General features: G+C 42.0%; 1 protein-coding gene across 2 annotated transcripts in view; it reads right to left on the reverse strand.

Annotated features, from left to right (window-relative positions):
* Positions 1 to 20,038, reverse strand: part of MOCS1 (molybdenum cofactor synthesis 1) — a 31,485-nt gene extending 11,447 nt beyond the window's left edge. Inside the window, exons 1-6 of one of the 2 annotated variants that reach the window (XM_080341899.1) lie at positions 19,927 to 20,038; positions 11,900 to 12,032; positions 11,101 to 11,268; positions 7,474 to 7,638; positions 1,448 to 1,509; positions 262 to 373 (exon numbers count right to left, since the gene is read on the reverse strand). In XM_080341899.1, coding sequence (XP_080198025.1) covers positions 262 to 373; positions 1,448 to 1,509; positions 7,474 to 7,638; positions 11,101 to 11,257 — 496 coding nt within the window. In that variant the 5' untranslated portion in view covers positions 11,258 to 11,268; positions 11,900 to 12,032; positions 19,927 to 20,038. Of the gene's footprint in view, positions 1 to 261; positions 374 to 1,447; positions 1,510 to 7,473; positions 7,639 to 11,100; positions 11,269 to 11,899; positions 12,033 to 19,926 lie in introns of those variants that run through there. The other variant, XM_080341898.1, reaches the window with a different exon arrangement.
* Positions 20,039 to 20,298: the final 260 nt, after the last annotated feature.

A 20,298-nucleotide genomic window follows, 5' to 3' on the forward strand; every position in this document is an offset into this window, starting at 1 on the left:
ACCTTTACATTCTCAACAAATCTCAGTGTTCCTTGTAGGTGTCCCAGCCCCAACTAACCCTGCTGCTAATCCTTTTCTAGTATATCTGGGGAAGACAGATAAGCTGCAAAAGATACAACACAAAACTAAATTCCTAATTCCCAAAAAGAGCTCACCAAAACTTCCAGAGACAAGCCCATAGGGTGAACAACCATCAACCAGAGTCACCTATGTCCAAGGCACACTCCATGCCATGAAGAATCCCAAAACAGGACTGCGTACCATCAAAGGGCATGTATTCTATGAACCGCACATCAAGGGGCAGATCCTTTGTGAAATCCACAAAGTCCAGCAGCTCATCCTCATTGAAGCCTCGCATCACCACACAATTTACCTGCAAGAAAAGCAGGTCCCTGAAATTAGTGAGAAGAGTATGACTTTCTGCCCTCTTACACAAGGTTTCACAGTCCTTACCCACCTAAGGTATGGCGGTTTTTACTGTCTAAAATGACAATTCCACTCTCCAGTCCAAGGTTATATGGATTCTTTAACAGTGCTAAGAGGGTACCTTCTAGAGTACTCTTTTTGGCAGATGTCACACAAATGTCCCACACCAGGAAGTGTTCACAGCACACTCCATAAACATGGGCTGCAGGATGACTAGCTTTTATGCACATTTCTCATAAATAATATTTACACTGGAGCCTCAGGTACTCTCTGCTTTACATGAAGAACAACAGAGAGCTGTGCAGTTGCTAAAACACTCCCTGTTAGCAAGGCAGATAGTATGTCCAAACATTGTGCATCATGATTATCAAGATCAATCTGGAAAGCTTAAACCTAGTTTAATTTCAAGTGTTTTTCATAACTCTATAGCCTAAAACCCTTGCACATCTTCCAAAGCACTGGTGAAACTGAAGAGAACCACAGGTGCAGAACTGCAAACAGCTGAGTTGGGCTGAGGTTTCATGTTAGAGCTGAGCTGGTTTACCTGCAACCCCCCAGAGGAGGACTCCCTTTCCCTCCCTCCCTCACACTGGCACTCAGAGCCTGCTGACAGCAGCTGAAGGAGGTAAACCAGGAATAAATGAATGTCTTGCTGCAGGGTAGTTTTCTGTCTGTTAACTCCCTTGGCCCAGTTCACAGCTGGGTCAGACAAGTGCCAAATCAATAGAGGGGGCAGGAAGAGGCAAGTACAGAGCTGGACCACCCTGGAGCTTACAGTAAAGTTGTCAATAGGTTTGGTGCCACAGTGAACCAGCACCCTCAGCTGCAAGAGGAGATAATATGAATTTCACACATCACATCTTGATGTGATCTTCAGTCTACTAAAATTTTTCTTCAGTCTTACCAGAAGTTATTCACAGAGGTGGGGGAAATAATAAATTCCTCATCAGGCGAGCTGTATCTTTCACCACCATTTATGGTAACACACAACAGTTCCAGAGTAAATAAACACTGGCTTTACCTTGACAGGATGGTAGCCAAGTTCAGTGGCTTTGTGGATTCCTTCCATTACCTTATGAAAGCCTAAGATATAAAAAGAATTAAAAAAATATTTTTCTTGTATAAAAACAGAACGTAAAAGGAGGTTATTTAGTACAAGACAAAAAGATGACAAAGAGAAACCAATCTGATTCCACAGACAGGGCTGCAATTAAGAAGAGCTGCAAGTAAAGAGACTTCAGTGCTACATGCACACCCCACACACCCTACCCAGAGGCTGCCAGTGTTACTGTGGTCAAGTCACCAAAACACATTTTTTAATGGGTACCTGAGTAGTCAAAATATTGGTATGCTTTTCTGCATATTTGGACATCAATCTATCGTTTGCATATGATTCTCCACTGCTCCATACTCAGCTTTGCCTTGTGTCATGTTCTGAAAGAGAGTGGCAAGCATTTGTGAACTGCCTCCAGATGCAGTGATGAATGTTAAATTAATGTTTATTTGATAATAATGGCACATGTGTCTTTGCCAAAATGGTAGAATCTCACTGTTCTCAGCCAGACAGCAATATTGCAAAGTAAATTTTTAAAGATCTATCTAAAGTGAGTATGGAGGGGAATGGGGTTAAGAACAAACAAAAGCCCCTCGATTCCCTGTCCATCCCTGGCTACAGGTGTAATTGGCTTCCCAGAGCTACTGACTATCCATTAGTTTGAAAATCACAGGCAGCATTTTACATAATGGTAATTTTTATGACTAAACATGTAAAGTTGGTGAGCATAACATGGGGGCAGGGGGGGAATTAGAGCATTTAGGCAAGCAATTCAGTTGGCTTTTGAACCTTGAAGACAAATGAAAGATGTCAATAACTGCAGTGGCTTCAAGGAATGAAGTGCCTGGCCTCACTCTGCCATTTAGAGTGGCCTACACTTGTCAGCTGCTCCCAAAGAGCTACGGTTAATTTAGGGCAAGTATATTCACCCCTGCACATACCACCTAAATTTGGAAGAAAAAATAAAGTGACAATGCAATTTTGGAATTCCAAAGGCCTTTAGGAAAGCCTCTTAATCATCCCATTCAAGCCACACCTTCTGTCAACTTTAAACGAAGTTAAGACCCTGCATCATGATACCAGTTTTACATTTGACAGATTATTCCTTCCTTGGCACACTTACTAGCTGGCAGAGAAGCAGGGTGATGGGAGTAAGAAGGAGACAGAAGCTACCGAGCTCTGGGTACACATTTCTGGTGAGCTGCATGCTCAGCTGCCAGCCCAGTTTGTGAATGTCTCTCCTGCCCTGTCAGGTACCAGACTAAGTTCTCCTGCTCTGCACTCTGAACTCAGGTGTGAGAGACCAAACGCTGTATGGGATTGTGCTCCTTCTTCCAAACCTGTAGGCTTCAACAGCAAATACTTTACACATGCAAGCAAAAGGGTAACATCTTCCAGAAGTTTGTGCTGACAACCCCTGTGCTGTTCCTAGTCATATGTCTTTCCATGTAGGTCCATCAACCTCCTTTCCCCTATCTTTTATCTACTGGAAACTCAGATCCTCTAGTGAAGAGCTCACACCTGCATTAATCTGTAGGTGTTTTACCAGAAATAAACAATAACTTAGTAATAATCTGTGCATACTTCATATTGGATGCATTTAACATGAGGGGAAAAATAAAAAAGACAGGATGCTTTAACTGCTTTCTGGCTGATAAAGGCATTATAAAGCATAAACACAGGAAAGCAGAAGATGCTAACTTTTTTATAAGCAGACCCTAATACAGTCCTGGCTGCAAAGAGAGAGGTGATGAGCAAGGAGAAGACAGCAAACTAACACTTGCAAGCAACTGTTTGAACTTATAACTTGTCACCCTTCTCCTTCACTACCTACTTGTTCTGCATGTGCTCAGGAAGTTTGCAGCCCTGGTGATACTTCTATTTCAATTAAGCAAGTTTGCAGGCTGAATGTGGCAACAGAGATAATGACACACCGCTGTAAGCACATCCCAGAGCCACGAAAGGGATCAAAAAGCTCCCCAACAGCTTAGTAAAGCTTATGTGCAACTTAAGGATTGTAGAAAGGTGAAACTGAACTTCACTAAAAAGGTGAGCAGGCAATCACTAGCAAGCAGTAGATAAAAAACTCTGCATATTGGAATACTTGCACACTTGGGTTCAGCTCGCTGTAGAGGTACGGAACAGGATTACAGCTTACAATGCATCCAACTCAGCATCCCTCCCAGTTCTGCCTCTTACCTCCTGCCACGCTACCATAAGAGTGTGGTTTAGAACAGCTATCAAAAACCTCTACAACAACAAAAAAAAAAAAAGGAAAAGAAGACGCTATTCTGATCAACAATGATTATATCTTTTTTGCATGAAAAGATTTTGGGGGCAGGGTGATTATTTAAAATAAAAATTTGTAACATTAAAAAACCAAAAATCTGTAACCATATTTCCTATTTTGACATTAACTGTTTTTTTCTTTATGAAAAGCATGTTCATGTGTATTGCCATACTTACTGAAACATCCTTTCTAGATCAAAGTTCTCGTGTGGTAATGGAACAACAAAAAGAAAAAACCCAGAAAACTTCTAAATATTAGAGCATATATGAATACTAGATTTAATTGTTTCAGGAAATATAATAGTGTCAAGGCATAGAAGCTCTCTAAGTTTTTGTTCAAAATTTTAAAATGACAACTCTTCCCCCCAATGGAAAATCTCAGTATTTTCATCTTTTTAAATTTCTTCTGAAATCGTAACTTTAGCCAACTTAGAAGCACAGAGAACTTTAGACACATCCAGAACAATCCTATGTGGGACAACAGCCCCCAACCTTTAATCCTTACAAGAAGAAAGGCTTCAAGTCAATGTTTAATGATCCAATTACAGTACAATATTATCTCATTTTCCTTGTACTGAACAAAGAAGGGACAGGCTGTGAAACAGGTTAGACTGGCTACCTGCTAGAAAGTAGTTTCCATTTATTTATCCCTTAGAATGGGGTATGATGGGGAAAAGTAGAAATACTTTTATCCTCTAATGTGTTTTCATACAGCAGGGAAATCTCTGATCATCTCACAGTCATTCCCTCCACCCCAACTATTTGGGAATAAAAGCAGGCATAACGCAGGCCACCTGCAAAGAGAACAATGTTCCAGCCTCTTCTTAAAACCCCAGAATGAGTTTCCAAAGGAACAGAAAAATTGATTCCAAGTTTCTCAATTTCCTGGTTAGCTCCATAATCAGGTGTCACCTTTACTTTCTACAGAAGTTACCAGCCTGTAGGAATCTAAGACCAGGAATCCCTCTCACCTTAAGAGGAGCTATATCTTGTTGCCTCTGGAACTGCCACAGGAGACAGCGTAGAACAGTAGGGTAGGCACTTTATTCTCTGCTCATTCCATACTTGGAAATCTCCTATTAAACAAAAAACCCTCAAAAACAATAAAGTATTTTTTACATAATTTCAGCCCTAGACAAAAGGAAAAAAAAAACAACACACAAACAAAAAACCCCACAAAACCACAACAAAAAACACAACACAAACTCAGTATTATTATTTTTACCTGAGCTCCACTTAAAAAAAAAAAAAAAAAAAAAATCTATGATAAGGAACTTATTCTCCTCCTTAAAAATATTGAGTCACAGAAACTCCTCTGTTCATTCTTTGTGCTATTCAGCTGAGCACTTTCTCTCTTTGTGGGTAAAGACCTATTTTACTTTTAAGGGGAAGGAGGAAAAGAGAACATTTATTTATATAAAAGTTACCCTCACCCCGCAACAACTTTCAAATTACTTTATAAGCAGGTTCCTACCAGCTTCCAATCAGATATAAAGAGCTGTGGCCATATAATTTAGGGAGCTGGAATCACAGCATCAAAGAATGTTAGGGATTGGAAGGGACCTTGAAAGATCATCTAGTCCAATCCCCCTGCCCAAGCAGGAATACTCAGATGAGGTTACATAGGACGGTGTCCAGGCGGGTTTTGAATGTCTCCAGAGTAGGAGACTCCACAATCCCCCTGGGCAGCCTGTTCCAGTGTTCTGTTACTCTCACTGAGAAGTAGTTTCTTCTCAAATTTAAGTGGAACCTCTTGTATTCCAGTTTGAACCCATTACCCCTTGTTCTATCCTTGGTTGTCACTGAGAAGAGCCTGGCTCCATCCTCATGACACTCACCCTTTATATATTTGTAAACATTAATGAGGTCACCCCTCAGTCTCCTCTTCTCCAAGCTAGAGAGACCCAGCTCCCTCAGCCTTTCCTCATAAGAGAGATGCTCCACTCCCTTCATCATCTTTGTTGCCCTGCACTGGACCCTCTCCAGCAGTTCCCTGTCCTTCTTGAACTGAGGGGCCCAGAACTGGACACAATACTCCAGATGGGGTCTCACCAGGACAGAGTAGAGGGGAAGGATAACCTCTCTTGACCTACTAACCACCTCCCTTCTAATACACCCCAGGCTGCCATTGGCCTTCCTGGCCACAAGGGCACAGTGCTGACTCATGGTCATCCTGCTGTCCACCGGAACACTCAGGTCCCTTTCCCTTACGCTGCTCTCTAATAGGTCATTCCCCAACTTATACTGGAACCTGAGGTTGTTCCTGCCCAGATGCAATACTCTACACTTGCCCTTGTTGTATTTCATTAAATTTTTCCCCGCCCAACTCTCCAGCCTGTCCAGGTCTGGCTGAATGGCAGCACAGCCTTCTGGCGTGTCAGCCACTCCTCCCAGCTTGGTGTCATCAGCAAACTTGCTGATAGTACACTCTATTCCCTCCATATCATTGATGAATATATTGAATAATATGGGCTCCAGTACTGAGGATCAGGTTTGCTCCTTCAGTAGTGAATAAAGTGCTTGTTTCCAGTGAATGTCACAAAACAGGCAATATTCAAATGCAAAAAGCAGAAGCAAAGAAAACAGTCAACACCTGCTTGCAATTAGATACTCCCAGATATTTCTCTGGAAGCCAATTGTGCCATGACACAACCAGATTAATGCAACTGCCTATGCTGGCAGGATAATGCTCCAATCAGCTTTGTGACAGGAACAGACTTCTGCACCGTGATGTAGAAACCTCAAGAGGTGCTCCCAGAGAGACTATAGACAAGGACAACTTCCTGTACCTGTCAGCAGAACTTCAGTTTGATAGCAGAATGATTCAAACACTGAATGATTTCTCAGAGCAGCCAAGATTTCTACATTCCTCGCCCTACTTTTCTCTTGCGTTGTTCTACCATCTAGTGGCTATTTGGAGGTTTTGTCTGAATTAGATGTTAACAGACTGCCTAAGTTACATTACTGGACAGAAACAGAATGATACAAGATCTAATTAGTTTCAGGTTGGAAGGAAGCCCAACCATGAAGATGAGCTTCATGATGAGCTTTCAGATTCATTTAAACAAGAATCTGTAATACTGAGCACAGCCAAGGATTTTTGAAACTTTGTTTGGAGTTCCTAGAACAGCTCAATCAGAGAAAAGTTCCAAAGCTTGCACCTATCCTCAAATTAACTCTGTCACGATTTATGTTCACTCCTATTAAAAGGTAGTGGAGGCATGGAACATCACTAATCACAAGTGAGACCACTGCAAGCATACCCCAAGTATAACTTCAAGAAACGGCCACTGTTCACGACAGGAAGTTCATTTCTTGCGGCATCTTAGTTCCCAGCTGTTTTTTGAACAGTGTTGAAGAAGAGCAGCATGCAAGATCAACACCAGATTTGGAGAATCCTCTTGACATCCATGACTAACCAGTAACCAGCCAGCTACTGGCAACTGTAGTCACAGTCCCACTGACTGTGGTGAGCTGAGCATCTTCTACTCCACCAGCTGCAAGGGTCTCTACCTGCCTAAGAGTTGTAGACAGAAGGGAAGAGAGTCACTAGAAAATCAGCTAGGTTTGACTAGATTCTTCCTAACCTCAGAAGGATGGCAATAGACTCCCCTTCCAAAGTAATTGAGAGCGAAAGGCACACCAAACAATTCACAACATTACTGCAAGTATTAACACAGTTGCCTTAGAAGACAAGCCTGTACCTTTCCTCCGGACAATGAACTCAAACTTAGCTGGGACCAAAGTATCCAGGCTAATGTTAACAGCATTTAGTCCTGCCTCCTTCAGTCGTGGCAGTAATCTGGCCAAGTTGATCCCGTTGGTTGTGACAGCAATGGTTTTCAGCCCTTCTAGCTTGTTCAGTTGCCCTAGGAAAATAAAAAGTAAAAAGAATACTTTAAAAGAAAATCCAAATGAAGATTTGTGAAACAATAAAAGAAAATATCACTGAGGGTGTGAGGAAAACATGGACAAGTCACTGCTTCAGCCTTCTTCCAGATGTCTTGGTTTATGAGACACATTTTAGCACAAAGCCATTTCAGAATGTACAAAACACAATCATTTATTGCATGCAAAATCGATTATAAAGAACACTGATTATAAAGAACACCAATTTTGTTCTCCATTTCTTAGAGTGAATAGCTATTTTATTGTTTTTGTTTACCTTCTTTCCCTCAATCTTGCTTTGCAAACCAAATTCTGTGTTGTGCAACAACAATAAGCAGCAAGCCATCCCTTTCACACCTGACACGTGAACTAGCTGTTTATCTAGCAACATTTATCCTGCTCTACCAAAAAACCATCCTAACTCAGAGGGAGCTGCCAGCAGCAGTGACTTTACACTACTGAAAGAAATACCACATATATGCCTAAATAAACAGAAAAAGGTCAACATATTAGACCACTACAGAGAATCCAAGGCAACAACACTGAATGGACAAAACACTTGCACTTGAGAACTGAAATATTTCCATGACTCACACTGGTAGCCTAGCCAATTGAAAAGAGCTTACACAAGACACTAAAAAATGGCCAGCAAAAGAAAACCACATAAGAAACAGTTAATAACATGAGATTAAGATTTAGAAAAGAGCTGCCCTCTCAGCCCAAATGCAGAAAACCCCAAAATACCAGATCTCCAGAGGGCAGAGTTTCAAACCTCCAGTTACCAGAACAATAACAAACAGGAAAAAAACTCATAAGCCACTTGCAGAAGCAGAGCAATGGCAAAGTAATTTTCTTATTTTCCCTCCTCCCTTCTCTCAGAGCCCCCACCCTAATTAGTTGAAAAATATTTGAAGAACCCTTACTCTTGAGGCAGCTTTAATTACAGCACAAATATTTCATAATCCCTTTGCTTCTCCTTATTTTACTTCTATTTGTTCCTCTTGATAAGGGTTTTACTTCTGCTTTATCTAATTTCCCAGCTATTCTCAAAATATTCACCCTAAACTGGGCCCAAAACTCTGGAATAGGACAAGCCAGGTCACACCAAAGATGCATTTTGCAACATGATTAGGAGCCCTGTAAAGACATTTGGAAACTGAGGTAGTAAAGACTGCTCTTTTGTTACAAAGAACTAGATTTTTCTGGCATTCACGTCTCAGAATTCATGACCAGGAATACCCTTTTTCTGAAGGATGAGTTCTACTTATGCAAGTATATAAAAAATTACTTAACGCTAACTACCACGAGCAGCCTAGTCTTTATGAGAACATAGGATATCCTCTGCTGCCAGAGGGTAGCACAGGAACACCACTGCTTTTAGTTACAGCCTCAGAACACACAGAATGCTCAACCTCCTAACAACAGAGAAAAAAAGACTAGCTACCATACAGGCTTCATTGTTAGAAATGTAAAATGGATAAAGACGTAGAATAAAACCAAAGCCGTGTTTGCAACCTAAAATGGTAAACTTAAAAAAGTAGCACCAGCTGATTGGGTCAGTTAGTGCAGGGAGCAGCTGTTCTCAATGCATCTTCTTCCTCATCAGGCAGGACAAGATACAGGATGAGGCACTAGAAATACACTAATATGTCGAACCACCTGTAAGAACAAACTGGACAGAAACCAATTGTGAGAAATTAGGGACTTAACACTAAAGTTAAAAAGGACCAGTTAGTACACTCTGCTTTATCTTTGGAAGCCAAAAAGTGGAACAGTTGCAGTTGCTGGGTTTCTTGGCTTGTTGACCTCTAAATTCAAAGGGGATTGAAGAGATTTCATAACTTCGTAACTCACCTTGTACCTGTACTACATATGTTTGCTGATCTTTAGTCACTGATTTAGCAACAAACAGCACAAGCAACAGCAACTGATAAAACTATCAAGTAGAAAAGGAAACAGAACAGATGCTATAATTCAATAGCATGAAACTAAAAGCTTGTTTGTCAGGCTCATGCCATCAAGCAAACCCTTTTATATTTATTTTTTTCCTTTAGGATTAAGAGCATCTTCTCAAACAGACAAGTTGCTTACATATTCTCCACTTCACTCTTGAAATGTGTATGTTGCTACAGAAAGTCATCCAACCATCTGTCCCCCACCCCATGAAAAACTGTTTTCTAAGTGGAGATCTGTACCTCTCAGACTATTAATAATAAACAGCTATCACACAGCTTGAATCCAGTGCTAACTTTGAGTATCTCAAGGAGATGGATTCTATATTCCACTATCAGCTGCTTCAGAAAAGTCTCAACCATATGTTTTCAGTAGCTGCCAGGACATGATTTAGCTTTCAGCAAGTGTTAGTTGCTGAGTCAGTTTATGTATGTGCATACATTAAAAGATTTGAAATAATCTAAAGAACCGTAGCAGGTCTCTGAATAACACGGTCTCCTACAGTAGCTTAAAATCACATTTCTTCCTTGAAACAAAAAAAAGTTTGAGCTTGAGTGTTAGAAAACCCAGTGACAGTAATCAAGCACTAATATTTTTGACCTTTATTAGTATTTCATAAACCATTTATGGTTAAGAGAAAGGTTTGCTGAAAACAAACCTAACTTAAATCTCAACCCTATTCAGCACCTGAGATATTGTACCCAGCTTCTATAAAACACCTCGAAATCCAGTTTAACTCTATCCCAGCCCAAACCAGTACATTGTGCTAAGATGGCTTCAATATAGGTGCCTGACTTAAATTCTGCAGAAGACATTTTTGGGCTTGTTTTCCCTTCAATGCATTTTCCCATAGATGTTACATGCAATCTTTTTAGTTTTGACTTTTCTGTTGGTGCCAAACATGTGCACCACAAAGTAACAGCAAACTCTGTCAACACAATGCAACTGAAGGAGACAGACTTCTAAAAATTATGCAGTCCTTTATCTTCCCTTCAAATAATAGTCTTCATCAATAACTGTAAAAGCACAGGAATTTCCACCATTCCTTATTAAACACAGATAAGAAAGGGGCATCTGTTATCAAGGAGACAAAAACACAAAAATAAAACCCCCAAAAAATCCCAAAGAAAACTTGTTTTGTTTATAAGCACATATCAGCTGCTTCTCCTCAGTGAGGATCTGGTCACGTCAATTCTTGATTTTTCACCCCAAAGCTGCATTACTGCAAACTACTCCAGTAGATGTTAAATATGAAGACAATGCTAAGTTCAGATGTTAGAATATTAAAAGATATAAGTTCCATCCAAACAGCAGGGCAGAACTGGAAGTTTTCTGAAAGGAACTATCTTGCATTTCAAAATGTTGGGAAAATGCACCATCATTTTATTATTCGGGTTGCTGGACTGTATTAGTAGAAAGCTATAAGCATAGTTCTCGGATCAATATATAGCAAGTCACTTTGAAACACACTGTATTTATTGGGAACTCACCAACAATATCGACCACATCGGGTCGGATAAGTGGCTCTCCTCCTGTCAGTCGGATCTTCTCTACACCTTCTTTCACAAACAGTTTGGCTAGGGTGATTATCTCCTGAGCAGTAAGTAGCTCTGATTTAGGAGTCAGCTGAACACCTTCCTCTGGCATACAATACTGACCTGAAACAAAGAATACAGACATACATGGGAAAAAAATAAACAGCTGCAGTTAATCTGACAGGAAAAAATGCCCCAAGAGCAATTGTCTTTAGTGGATGTCAAATGACTTTGCTTTTCTGAAATACAGGTAAAATTATACAACAAATCTTACAAGCAATCTCCTAACAATTTCCTCTTTTCCTTCAAAAGAAAACTCAAGACTCATTTGACATGCCTCAAAATTACACTTGGAAGGGAAAGCTGATCTTGTTTCTTTGTAATCTGCATTCCAACAGAGGCACCAAAGCGAACTGGAAAGCACTGGGACAATGCCACAAACTTCACAGATGTAACTGTGGGAATACCTAGGTACGAGTTCTCACGGTTATCACACACTTTGGGTATGACAACACACCAAGTCTAATGAAAGACCTGTCACTCTCATCTGTCTCTGCCAGACCCCTAGGCTTGCTCCTGCTTCCCCATCCTATCAACAGCTCAGCCTCAAACCAGTCTCTATCTTTTACCTTTACTTTGTGAAGAAAAGAAACAGCACAGAGCCAATAGAGCAGTAAGTACTCAATCTCAATTCTTGGCCTGTGCACAATATGTTATGTAAGAGCTTTGTGGAAGGAAAAAAGCAGATGCTTACACCTGAGGTTGCATTTCTCAGTCAAAGAAATTCGCAAGTAGTTGTGCTGACGCCCAAAGCTGTCCGTCAAAAAAGCTGAGAAGGGAGCAGCATGTTCCAGTAGAAAGTGTCCTCTTCCTGAACTCTGCAATTCCTGTAATGGAAACAATGAAATAGTAAATATTTTAACAGTTATCCTCACTATCAACTTGGTGTATAAATATTAACTTTGAACTCAACCGATAATTATTATTCCAGGGACAATAGAACAAGACTTTGCCTTTATGGTCAAAATGGCTGTTTGGAGATTAAGCTCCACATCCTTAATTCCATGAAACTGTACTATCCTTTTTCATGTGCATTTAAAGATACAGCCTCTTTGCAACAGGTGCTTCAGGCTTTTTATGCCGCATAGGAAGCAGCTTTTTCAATTCCATGCCTCTTCACTTTCCAGAATGATCCAGAACCACCCCATCTCACTACAGCCCTCAGATAAATGAAATATATGTATCCCACACATGAGGGTCTCTGCATTTCAAGACATGAGAACTAAAAGTTGATGAAACTCTGCATGTCTGCTTGTCTCCCTAACAACCTTCATCTGCAAGACATAACAACTTATTAATAGCAAAACCACAGTATTGCTGTGTACAATTATGTTTTGTGATGTCTCTTTCAAGCACATTTCCAACAAGGTCTTCTTGCCCAAATCCATACAACACAATACTTCCAAAAAGCTTGTCTCAGATAAAAGATGATAAATACTACACAGCAGGACTGAAAGAGCGCACATGATCCTAAACATTCCACCTGTTCAAGCCTGCATAAAAATATCCAGAATTTTAATAATGTCTTTATTAACTGTCATAAAGTAATTATTAAAAGTTTTTTGTATTTACGATTTTTTTTTTAAAGCATGGTGTAACATATTCTAGAACAACATGTTTTTCAGGAAGTAGTGAGCTTTTGTGTTCCAGAATGAGGGCTGATCACTTTAGGTATCAAACGAAATATTATGAACTGTATTCCAGTAGTAGCTACTAATTTAAGTCTATACCAAGCATCTTTAAAACATCACTATGGTCAACACCAGAACACTGCTGATTACGGCAAGGTCTAGGAGCAGGGAGTCCCACTGCTGTCTTTAGCCCATGACTTTCAAATTATCATGTTATATCTCTGTTTTCTATACCTGTAAAGCACAGCTGAAACTACTCTGCTACTTCTGGAAAATATTTCAACACCTTAAGTGAAACATGCAGTAACTGAACCAATCCTTATGACAGTACCCCAGAACACCAAAAGTTTACCAACATAATCAGCTAGCAGATACTTCGTTCAGGCACTACTTAAAAATGTCCACAAACGTCATCATCCAAACTCTGTCAAGTCTGGTGTCTTTTCACCTACTATATCACAATGAAATTAACATTTTATAGAAAGCCAATGTAATAACATTGACAGATGCCAGCTGCATAATATCATAAAACAAAACAGCAAAAATTGGATCAAAATAATTAAAGGAACTACCTTCACTGTGCTCTTGTTTAACCACATACAGACACCTAATAGTCAGCTAAGAAAACTGAAGAAAGCTACAAGGTTCTTGGACATACAGTGAACTTTCTCTCCAGTGAAATGACACAATCAAAACTACTTTCTGGTCACACTGTGTTCACAAAGTTTAAAAAGTGAGGAGGGGGAAAAAAAAATCAGCTGCAAAATTGCATCTCAAGCGAAAATCACGCTAGCTAGTCCTGATAGGCTGCAGCAGGCAAAGAATAAAGTTTTGACATAAATTTAAGACTTAGAATGATGAACCGGACAAAATGACACATTAGGTAGTATTCAAACTGCTTAACTGAGCAAATGTCATTATTTCCATCTAGTCAAAAACAGACCTGTGAAATCTCCAGACATACTAAATATCAGCACGTATGGAACAACGCCAAGGGACTGGGCAGAAACACTAGTGGCCTTGGCCATCATCTCCCTGGCTCTGGTCATCACCAGTAACCACAGGAGTTAATATCACACAGTATTTCCAAACAGCCCTAGCAAGGAGTTCAGAAATGGTCAGATGAAACAACTCAAAAATCCCAGGTATGCTTCCTCAAAACATTTTATCATGAAAGAATTTGTAAGAAAGGCTTGGGATTGTGTGGAAGACAGAGAGGACACCCTCACTGACCAGATCAGTTGGACAGCAAAGGTTACCTGGGGAGAGGCCCAACTTCAGCCATCAGCAGCTGCAGTAAGTTTGATTCCAGCTGTGCTAACACCACAGCTGCTGCTAAACTTAAAGGCAGGAGCAGTCTGTCTTGGACGTACAATCTTTCCACCAGCCTTTAAGCAACACACTACACTTCTTGATCCAAACAGTTTTGTTGTTAGATAAGAAGGCCTCTAAGAACAGTCCTGGCCTTTCTGCCAGGAGCAAGCTATCTCAGTTTCCATTTCCTAGCGGTGCCACAAGAGCAGAAGAATAAGGAGCTGAGGCAAGCCCTCCCCAGGCCTGGTCTTCCCCCTCTGCAGCACCAAAGGTGCCAGTGGCAACCTCACACACACGTTCCTACATCTCTCTCCTCTCCAAGGTGCACAGGCAGGACAACTCACCTGGTTTTCAATCCCCCTGAGAAAATGCTCTGTTTTGGGCACCTGTGGGTTGTTTGTGAGCTCTGCACAGCTTTACTTGCCCCAGGAAATCCCACATTGGGAACTTGCTTTGTTAGAAATGCTGCCCCTGTTGCACTCATGGTGAAAGTTCCTCAGAATGTAAGGAAGGTTAAATCAAAAAGCCCAGCTAAATATTCAGGCTTCATTTCTGCTTCTGCCCCATTAAAAGAACTCATCCCTGAACAGGAAAAACAAACCAAAACAAAACAACAACCAAAACAAACAAACAAAAAACCAAAAAACCCACAAAAAACCAAACCAAACCAAAACAAAAAATCAACCAAACATAAACCACCACAAACAAACAACAACAAAACCAAACCCAAACAAGCAACAAAAAAGTATTTTTTCCTGAAAACTACTGCTTTCTGGCCTGGTTGAATTTCTCCTGTTCTCTTCACCACTATTTTGAAAAGGTGTCCATATTTGAGAGTGAAAGCACTCCCATGGTTATTAAACCTATTTTAGCCCTTCTTGTAGGAGCACTCCTCTCATTTCTTTCTCGGTAACTTATTTTTGTACCTTTTTCAGGACCAGGCTTCCTTAACCACTCCACTTGAAGACAGAACAGTACAAAACTCCTGCCTCCCCATTTTAGAATGCACATTACAGGAAAGAAAAGGAGTTAAAAGTCCTCCCTGATGGAAGGGTGGTAAGAAACGGAGACTTTAATGATTGTATCTAATGGATGCCAAAACTGTATACTTTCTTCTCAAGGACAATCATATGCTTAAAGTTTTCAGGAAGGAAACACCACTGGTCTGGGAGGCAGGAGACAGTGGTTCTGTTCCTGGTGTGGCATCCACCTGAGCAGCTGCTACAGGCAAGGAAACTAAAGTAAGAATACTTACTGGAAGGATAATACTGCTTTTCATTTATTACTCTAAAGTGAATTGTCAAGAAGCAGCATTCTAAGAACAAGCATTCAGCAGGCAGTTGGTGTCAATATACTTTAAAGCTCCTGTTGGAAATAACCAACTTTTGCTGTTTTGCTGCAAAATAGTGGCGTTTGCGATGGGGAACAGAAAGAAGTTTCCCAGAGCTACTAGAGCTTCTTGTTGTGTACAGAGATGGGTTTGTCTGGGAGGAAAAAAGTGACTGGAGATGTAATTTTTAAGCTGTTAGTTCAGTTTCTGCCCAGTTTGATGTCAGCAAGAAAGAATTAGGAGGAGTTCAGTAGCATCAGCTTGAGCTCCAGGGGAGTTAATCCTGTATTACAAAAACTGCCACTGCACCCAGCAGTGATTCATGTTTTTATCGATTCCACAAGGAATGCCAAATATCAGAGACGGAAACTCAGCTGGCAACTCAGATGAAGGATGAAGTACTTTCTCAGGTAGTTGTGTAAGTAGGATTTTCTAAAGGGGAGGAATAGGGTGAGGTTGGACCTCGAGTCACTTGTAGCCTGTGTGAGAGATAAGAGGGCAGAGAAAAACCAAAAACTGTCTGCTACAGTTCCCAGGCTACAGGGGAAGGGTTATTCAGTTCCCTGCAGTTGGAAAAGACGTGTGGTTGTTGGTATTTTAACATATCAGTGCCCAAACACGTAACTTTTTCAGTCAAAAGCGATGGTTATAATCCCCAAGCCCCTATCCCCCTTTCTGCATAGTTGATGGTTAACACTTCTGCACATCAGAAGAGTATACCCTGTCACAGAGTGTGCTTTGCCTGACCCGTGAAAAAACAGTTTCAGTTTCTGGGCTGTCAATCCTATATTCTATACTAGTACTGAAAGAATGAGAGCTTAGATGACTGGACCTAGCAACTACGTTTTGACAGGCTGTCAGCCCTTCAGACCTGCCAATTCACCTATGCTTTCCAGAAGAACTCTTCTACAACGCAGCAAAATTGGAAGCTGTCACCAGAGGTATTAATAACCACCAGGAACACTACAAATTGACAGGTACTGGGAAGGCTCAGTTGAATACACGGGAGAACAGAACTCTAATCTATTCATCACGCTGAAGATCAAGTGCTATACTTGCTCTAGCCTTCCAGCTCCACCTTACCTCCAGTGATATTTGTGCACTAGGAAACAGCAATGCTTGCAAACACTTCTTCTGCACAGGCCTCAGGGACCACCACAACCTGTGTACTTAAGCACTTGGTGCTGATCTTTCAGCTCCTGCAGCTCTTTTGGGTCCATATATCAGTGCTGCCACCTCACTGTAGTGCCCAGTGCCACTGCACCAGCATCATGGACACAACTCAAAAAGAGTTCTTCTGTTTCATGCCTCACTTTTAACATGTTGGTCTGTAGGGAAGCGGTGACATGGCGTCCTTGTTTAACCTGGAAATTAGACAGCCGCAGAGGCTGAAATGGGTCTAAGTAGGCCAAGTGCCAGGATGAGGTTTGAGCTCAGAAGTCCAAGACAAATGTTTTTCTGAGGGCTCTGCAGCTGCTGCCCAAGAGTTGACCCCAAACAGCATGCTGCAGTTCTGGCTTCTGGCACAGAGCCTGCTGCTCAGGGACTGTGACCAGCTACCCACAAAATGGAGCTCCAGGACAGAGAGTTTCAGAGAGGACTGGCCAAGAACAAGGGCCACACAAGGTCTTTCTAGAGGAGCTGGGCTGTTCTCTTTATCCCAGTGGCAATGACTTCATTGAGGCCACATAAAATTTCAAGTGGTTATGTCTGAATCACAGGATCTACACGAACAGATGGAGGATGCTGAAATGGAACTTTGTATCAGGATGCTGAAGACCTTTACTGGAAATGATACATCTAGGGCAGGATAGAAAAAAAAAACAAATCTAATTTCCTTATTAATGCTTTCAAGCCTCACTACCTTAAGAGTCCTCTCATCTTCCCTCTTTATAACAAAAAGCTGAGGTTTTCACCTGTAAGCAGTACAAATTACTTTTTTATTGTACTGGAAAACAAAGATTTGTAGTAAAAATATGTAATCCTACTTTCTTTTTTTTAATTCAAGAATATAATTTGGACATGTCATCATATGTACAAGATGGCAGGGTGGCAGCAGACTTTCTTTTGTTTACTTGTACATAACCAAACAAGCATAAAAATGCCACTTTCAGAGTGCCTGTTGCTACCTGCCCTTATCTAGTCTTAGTAAAAAGGACTCTACATTGCACACTCCTGCGAGAATGACAACCGTATCTTAAATACTAAGATACAAACAGGATCTATCATGTGCACTAACCAGTCCAATAACAATCTGATTAAGTTCTGGCTTTTATTAGTAAACAATTTAGGACCAGCTTCCCAGGTATATCTGATTTCACCTTCAAAACTAACATAAATTTTCACAGCCTGGGGTTGGCCCACTCAGGTTAGCTGGTCAATATCATTTCACTTCTATAAACAGATCGATTTTAACCACATATTTCATATAGACAACATTATAAGGATTTAATGGATACTCAAACCACAAAAGGCTATATAGTGTTTCTGGTAGAGGGAGTCACCAAGTATTCAGAGAAAGTGTTACTACAGATATTAAATGCAGAATACAGAATAGATAGCATGCGCTCAGCCTCCCACTGTCTCAAAAAAAAAAAAAAAAAAACAAGTAGAAATAGGTTAAAAAGGCCAAAAGTTGAACATAAGTTCACCACACAATACCAAAGCAGCAGCTGTACTGACCCCACTGTTTGTAACCTAACCGAAAGACTTAGAACAGATGGCCTTGGACAGAGCCATCCAGTTGTCTCCTGAAGCTCCTACATCATGGAGTTTTTCCTTCCACAGCTGGAAGGATCATTTTAAAGGGTGATGAAATGCAGGGAGTCTAACTCTGCACCTCCCACACCCAACTGAAATCTCATGAAACTAAACAGAATCCATGAACATTTTCAGATCCAACCCAGAAGATAGGCAAGAAGTATTCACAATAGTTTTGCAAGTTTCAACATCCTGTCATCTGAAAGCATGTTTCTGTGACCCCTATGGCTGTAACAGTAATTGCTCCTAACTACAGACCAGTCATAGACTGAGAACAAGGAGCAATTAATATATTAACACTGTAGAGTTGCTAAGTTTGCACTGTCTTTGCTTTTCATTAGCTTGCTTCTCAGGCCCTGCAGGGTATCAGCCAGTGCCCCAGTTCACTTGTCACAGTTACTATGGCACACACACCAATCACACATCCTATTCTTCCAACCATTGTGGCTTTCATTCCCTAAGGCAGTGGGGCTTTCAGAGATGGATGTTGTGATCAAGCTCTTCCAAAAGTATTTCTAAATGTATGCTAGAACTACTCCAGATATAGAAAGCAGTTAAAAATACTTCTGATCAGAATTTACAAATAAAGTACATGATACATGATTTACAAATAAATAACAAACAAAAGAAACACAATAACCTTTCTAGATACCTGAGCCAAATAAGCATTTAATAAAGAAACACACAAATCCATTTGACTTTCTGTAAATAACTAAGTGGTAGTGAATGCCTTCAATTCTGGTGACACAAAGACTAACACCAGTAGCTTTAGCTTATTTTCTGCTTCCTAAAGCCAGCCATGGAATTGCAAGCAAATCACTAAATCATGTCCCAGCTGGGCCTACTCTGCATGTCATGACCTATTTCTGCTAGACAGTTACAAAACCTGTGCCTTTCTGTGCAGCTTTTTCTCCTGCCTTTGAACACCAAGAGGCCAAATCCATCTGACGGACTGGAAGTCAAACTACATGGAGCTGGCTCTGGACAACACCTGTGCTGGTTTCATGCCAGTCACAGAGCAAACAGCCTCTTTGCAAAGTTTGTGTGACCACCCAGACCGCAACCACCAAGAGCTGCCAAACCACTGGATTTTGACCTTGGCAGATCAAACCATCTCTGCCTTGACTTAGAAGGAACACAGAACTGCATCAGTCCAAGAGACTGAACGTCTTACTTACTTTCAAAGTAAGGGTGGCATTTCAGTAAAGTAAGGACATTTAAGTATACATTACCACGTCCTGATGACCTCACCTACCCCCCGATTTGTATAATCAAGTAACGTCCACCACACAAATTACTGTTCCAGCCTGATCCAGGTTGCAAAAATAAACGTGTCTACCAGAAAGCAAGAGGCAGAGTGTCGGTGCCACTGACCCAAGCAGATTCCAGCTGCCTCAGCCCGGGCTGCGGCCGATCCCGGTGCAGAGCTCTCAACACGAGCTCTGGGGGCAGCCCCGCCAGGCCATGCCCTTCACAAACTACCTTTTCTTAATTTTGCACCGCTCCGGGACTCCAAATCCCAACCTCGACTCACGGCGGCCGCGCTCCCGCCGGGCACCCCGCTGGCAGCGGCGCGCGCCCGCCCGCTACCGGCCCCCGGCCCCACACCTCCTCTGACACCCCCCGGCGCCGCACCGGCCTCGCCTCACAGCCCTCCCCCGCCGGACCCCCGGCGCCCCGCCTCACCTGAGCCGCGGCGGACGGAGCCCTGACGGTCGCCCCGGAGCTGCAGGCGCGGCCCAGGGCTGCCCCAAGCACCTCCCGCAGGAGCGCGGGGCCGCCACGCCGCCGCCAGCCCACCCAGCCCACCGCCGCCATGGCGCTCGCCAGCCCCCAGCACGCGGGGGGTTCCGGCGCCGCTGCCAGGCTCGCACCGTCACGCGGGGAAGGGCGGGAGGGGCGGCAGCCAATCAGAGCGGCCGCAGGTGCGGCGCTGCACGCCGGGAGTTGTAGTCGTCTCCCCGCAGCCGGGCGGGCAGAGGGCACGGGCTGCTGGGTCCGGCGTGTTGCCAGTCCCTCGTCCCTCATCCCCTCCTGAGGCAGGAGTCCCGGGTAGCT

The sequence above is a fragment of the Nesoenas mayeri genome (assembly GCF_963082525.1).
Source record: "Nesoenas mayeri genome assembly, chromosome: 3".
NCBI classification, from domain to species: domain Eukaryota; kingdom Metazoa; phylum Chordata; class Aves; order Columbiformes; family Columbidae; genus Nesoenas; species Nesoenas mayeri.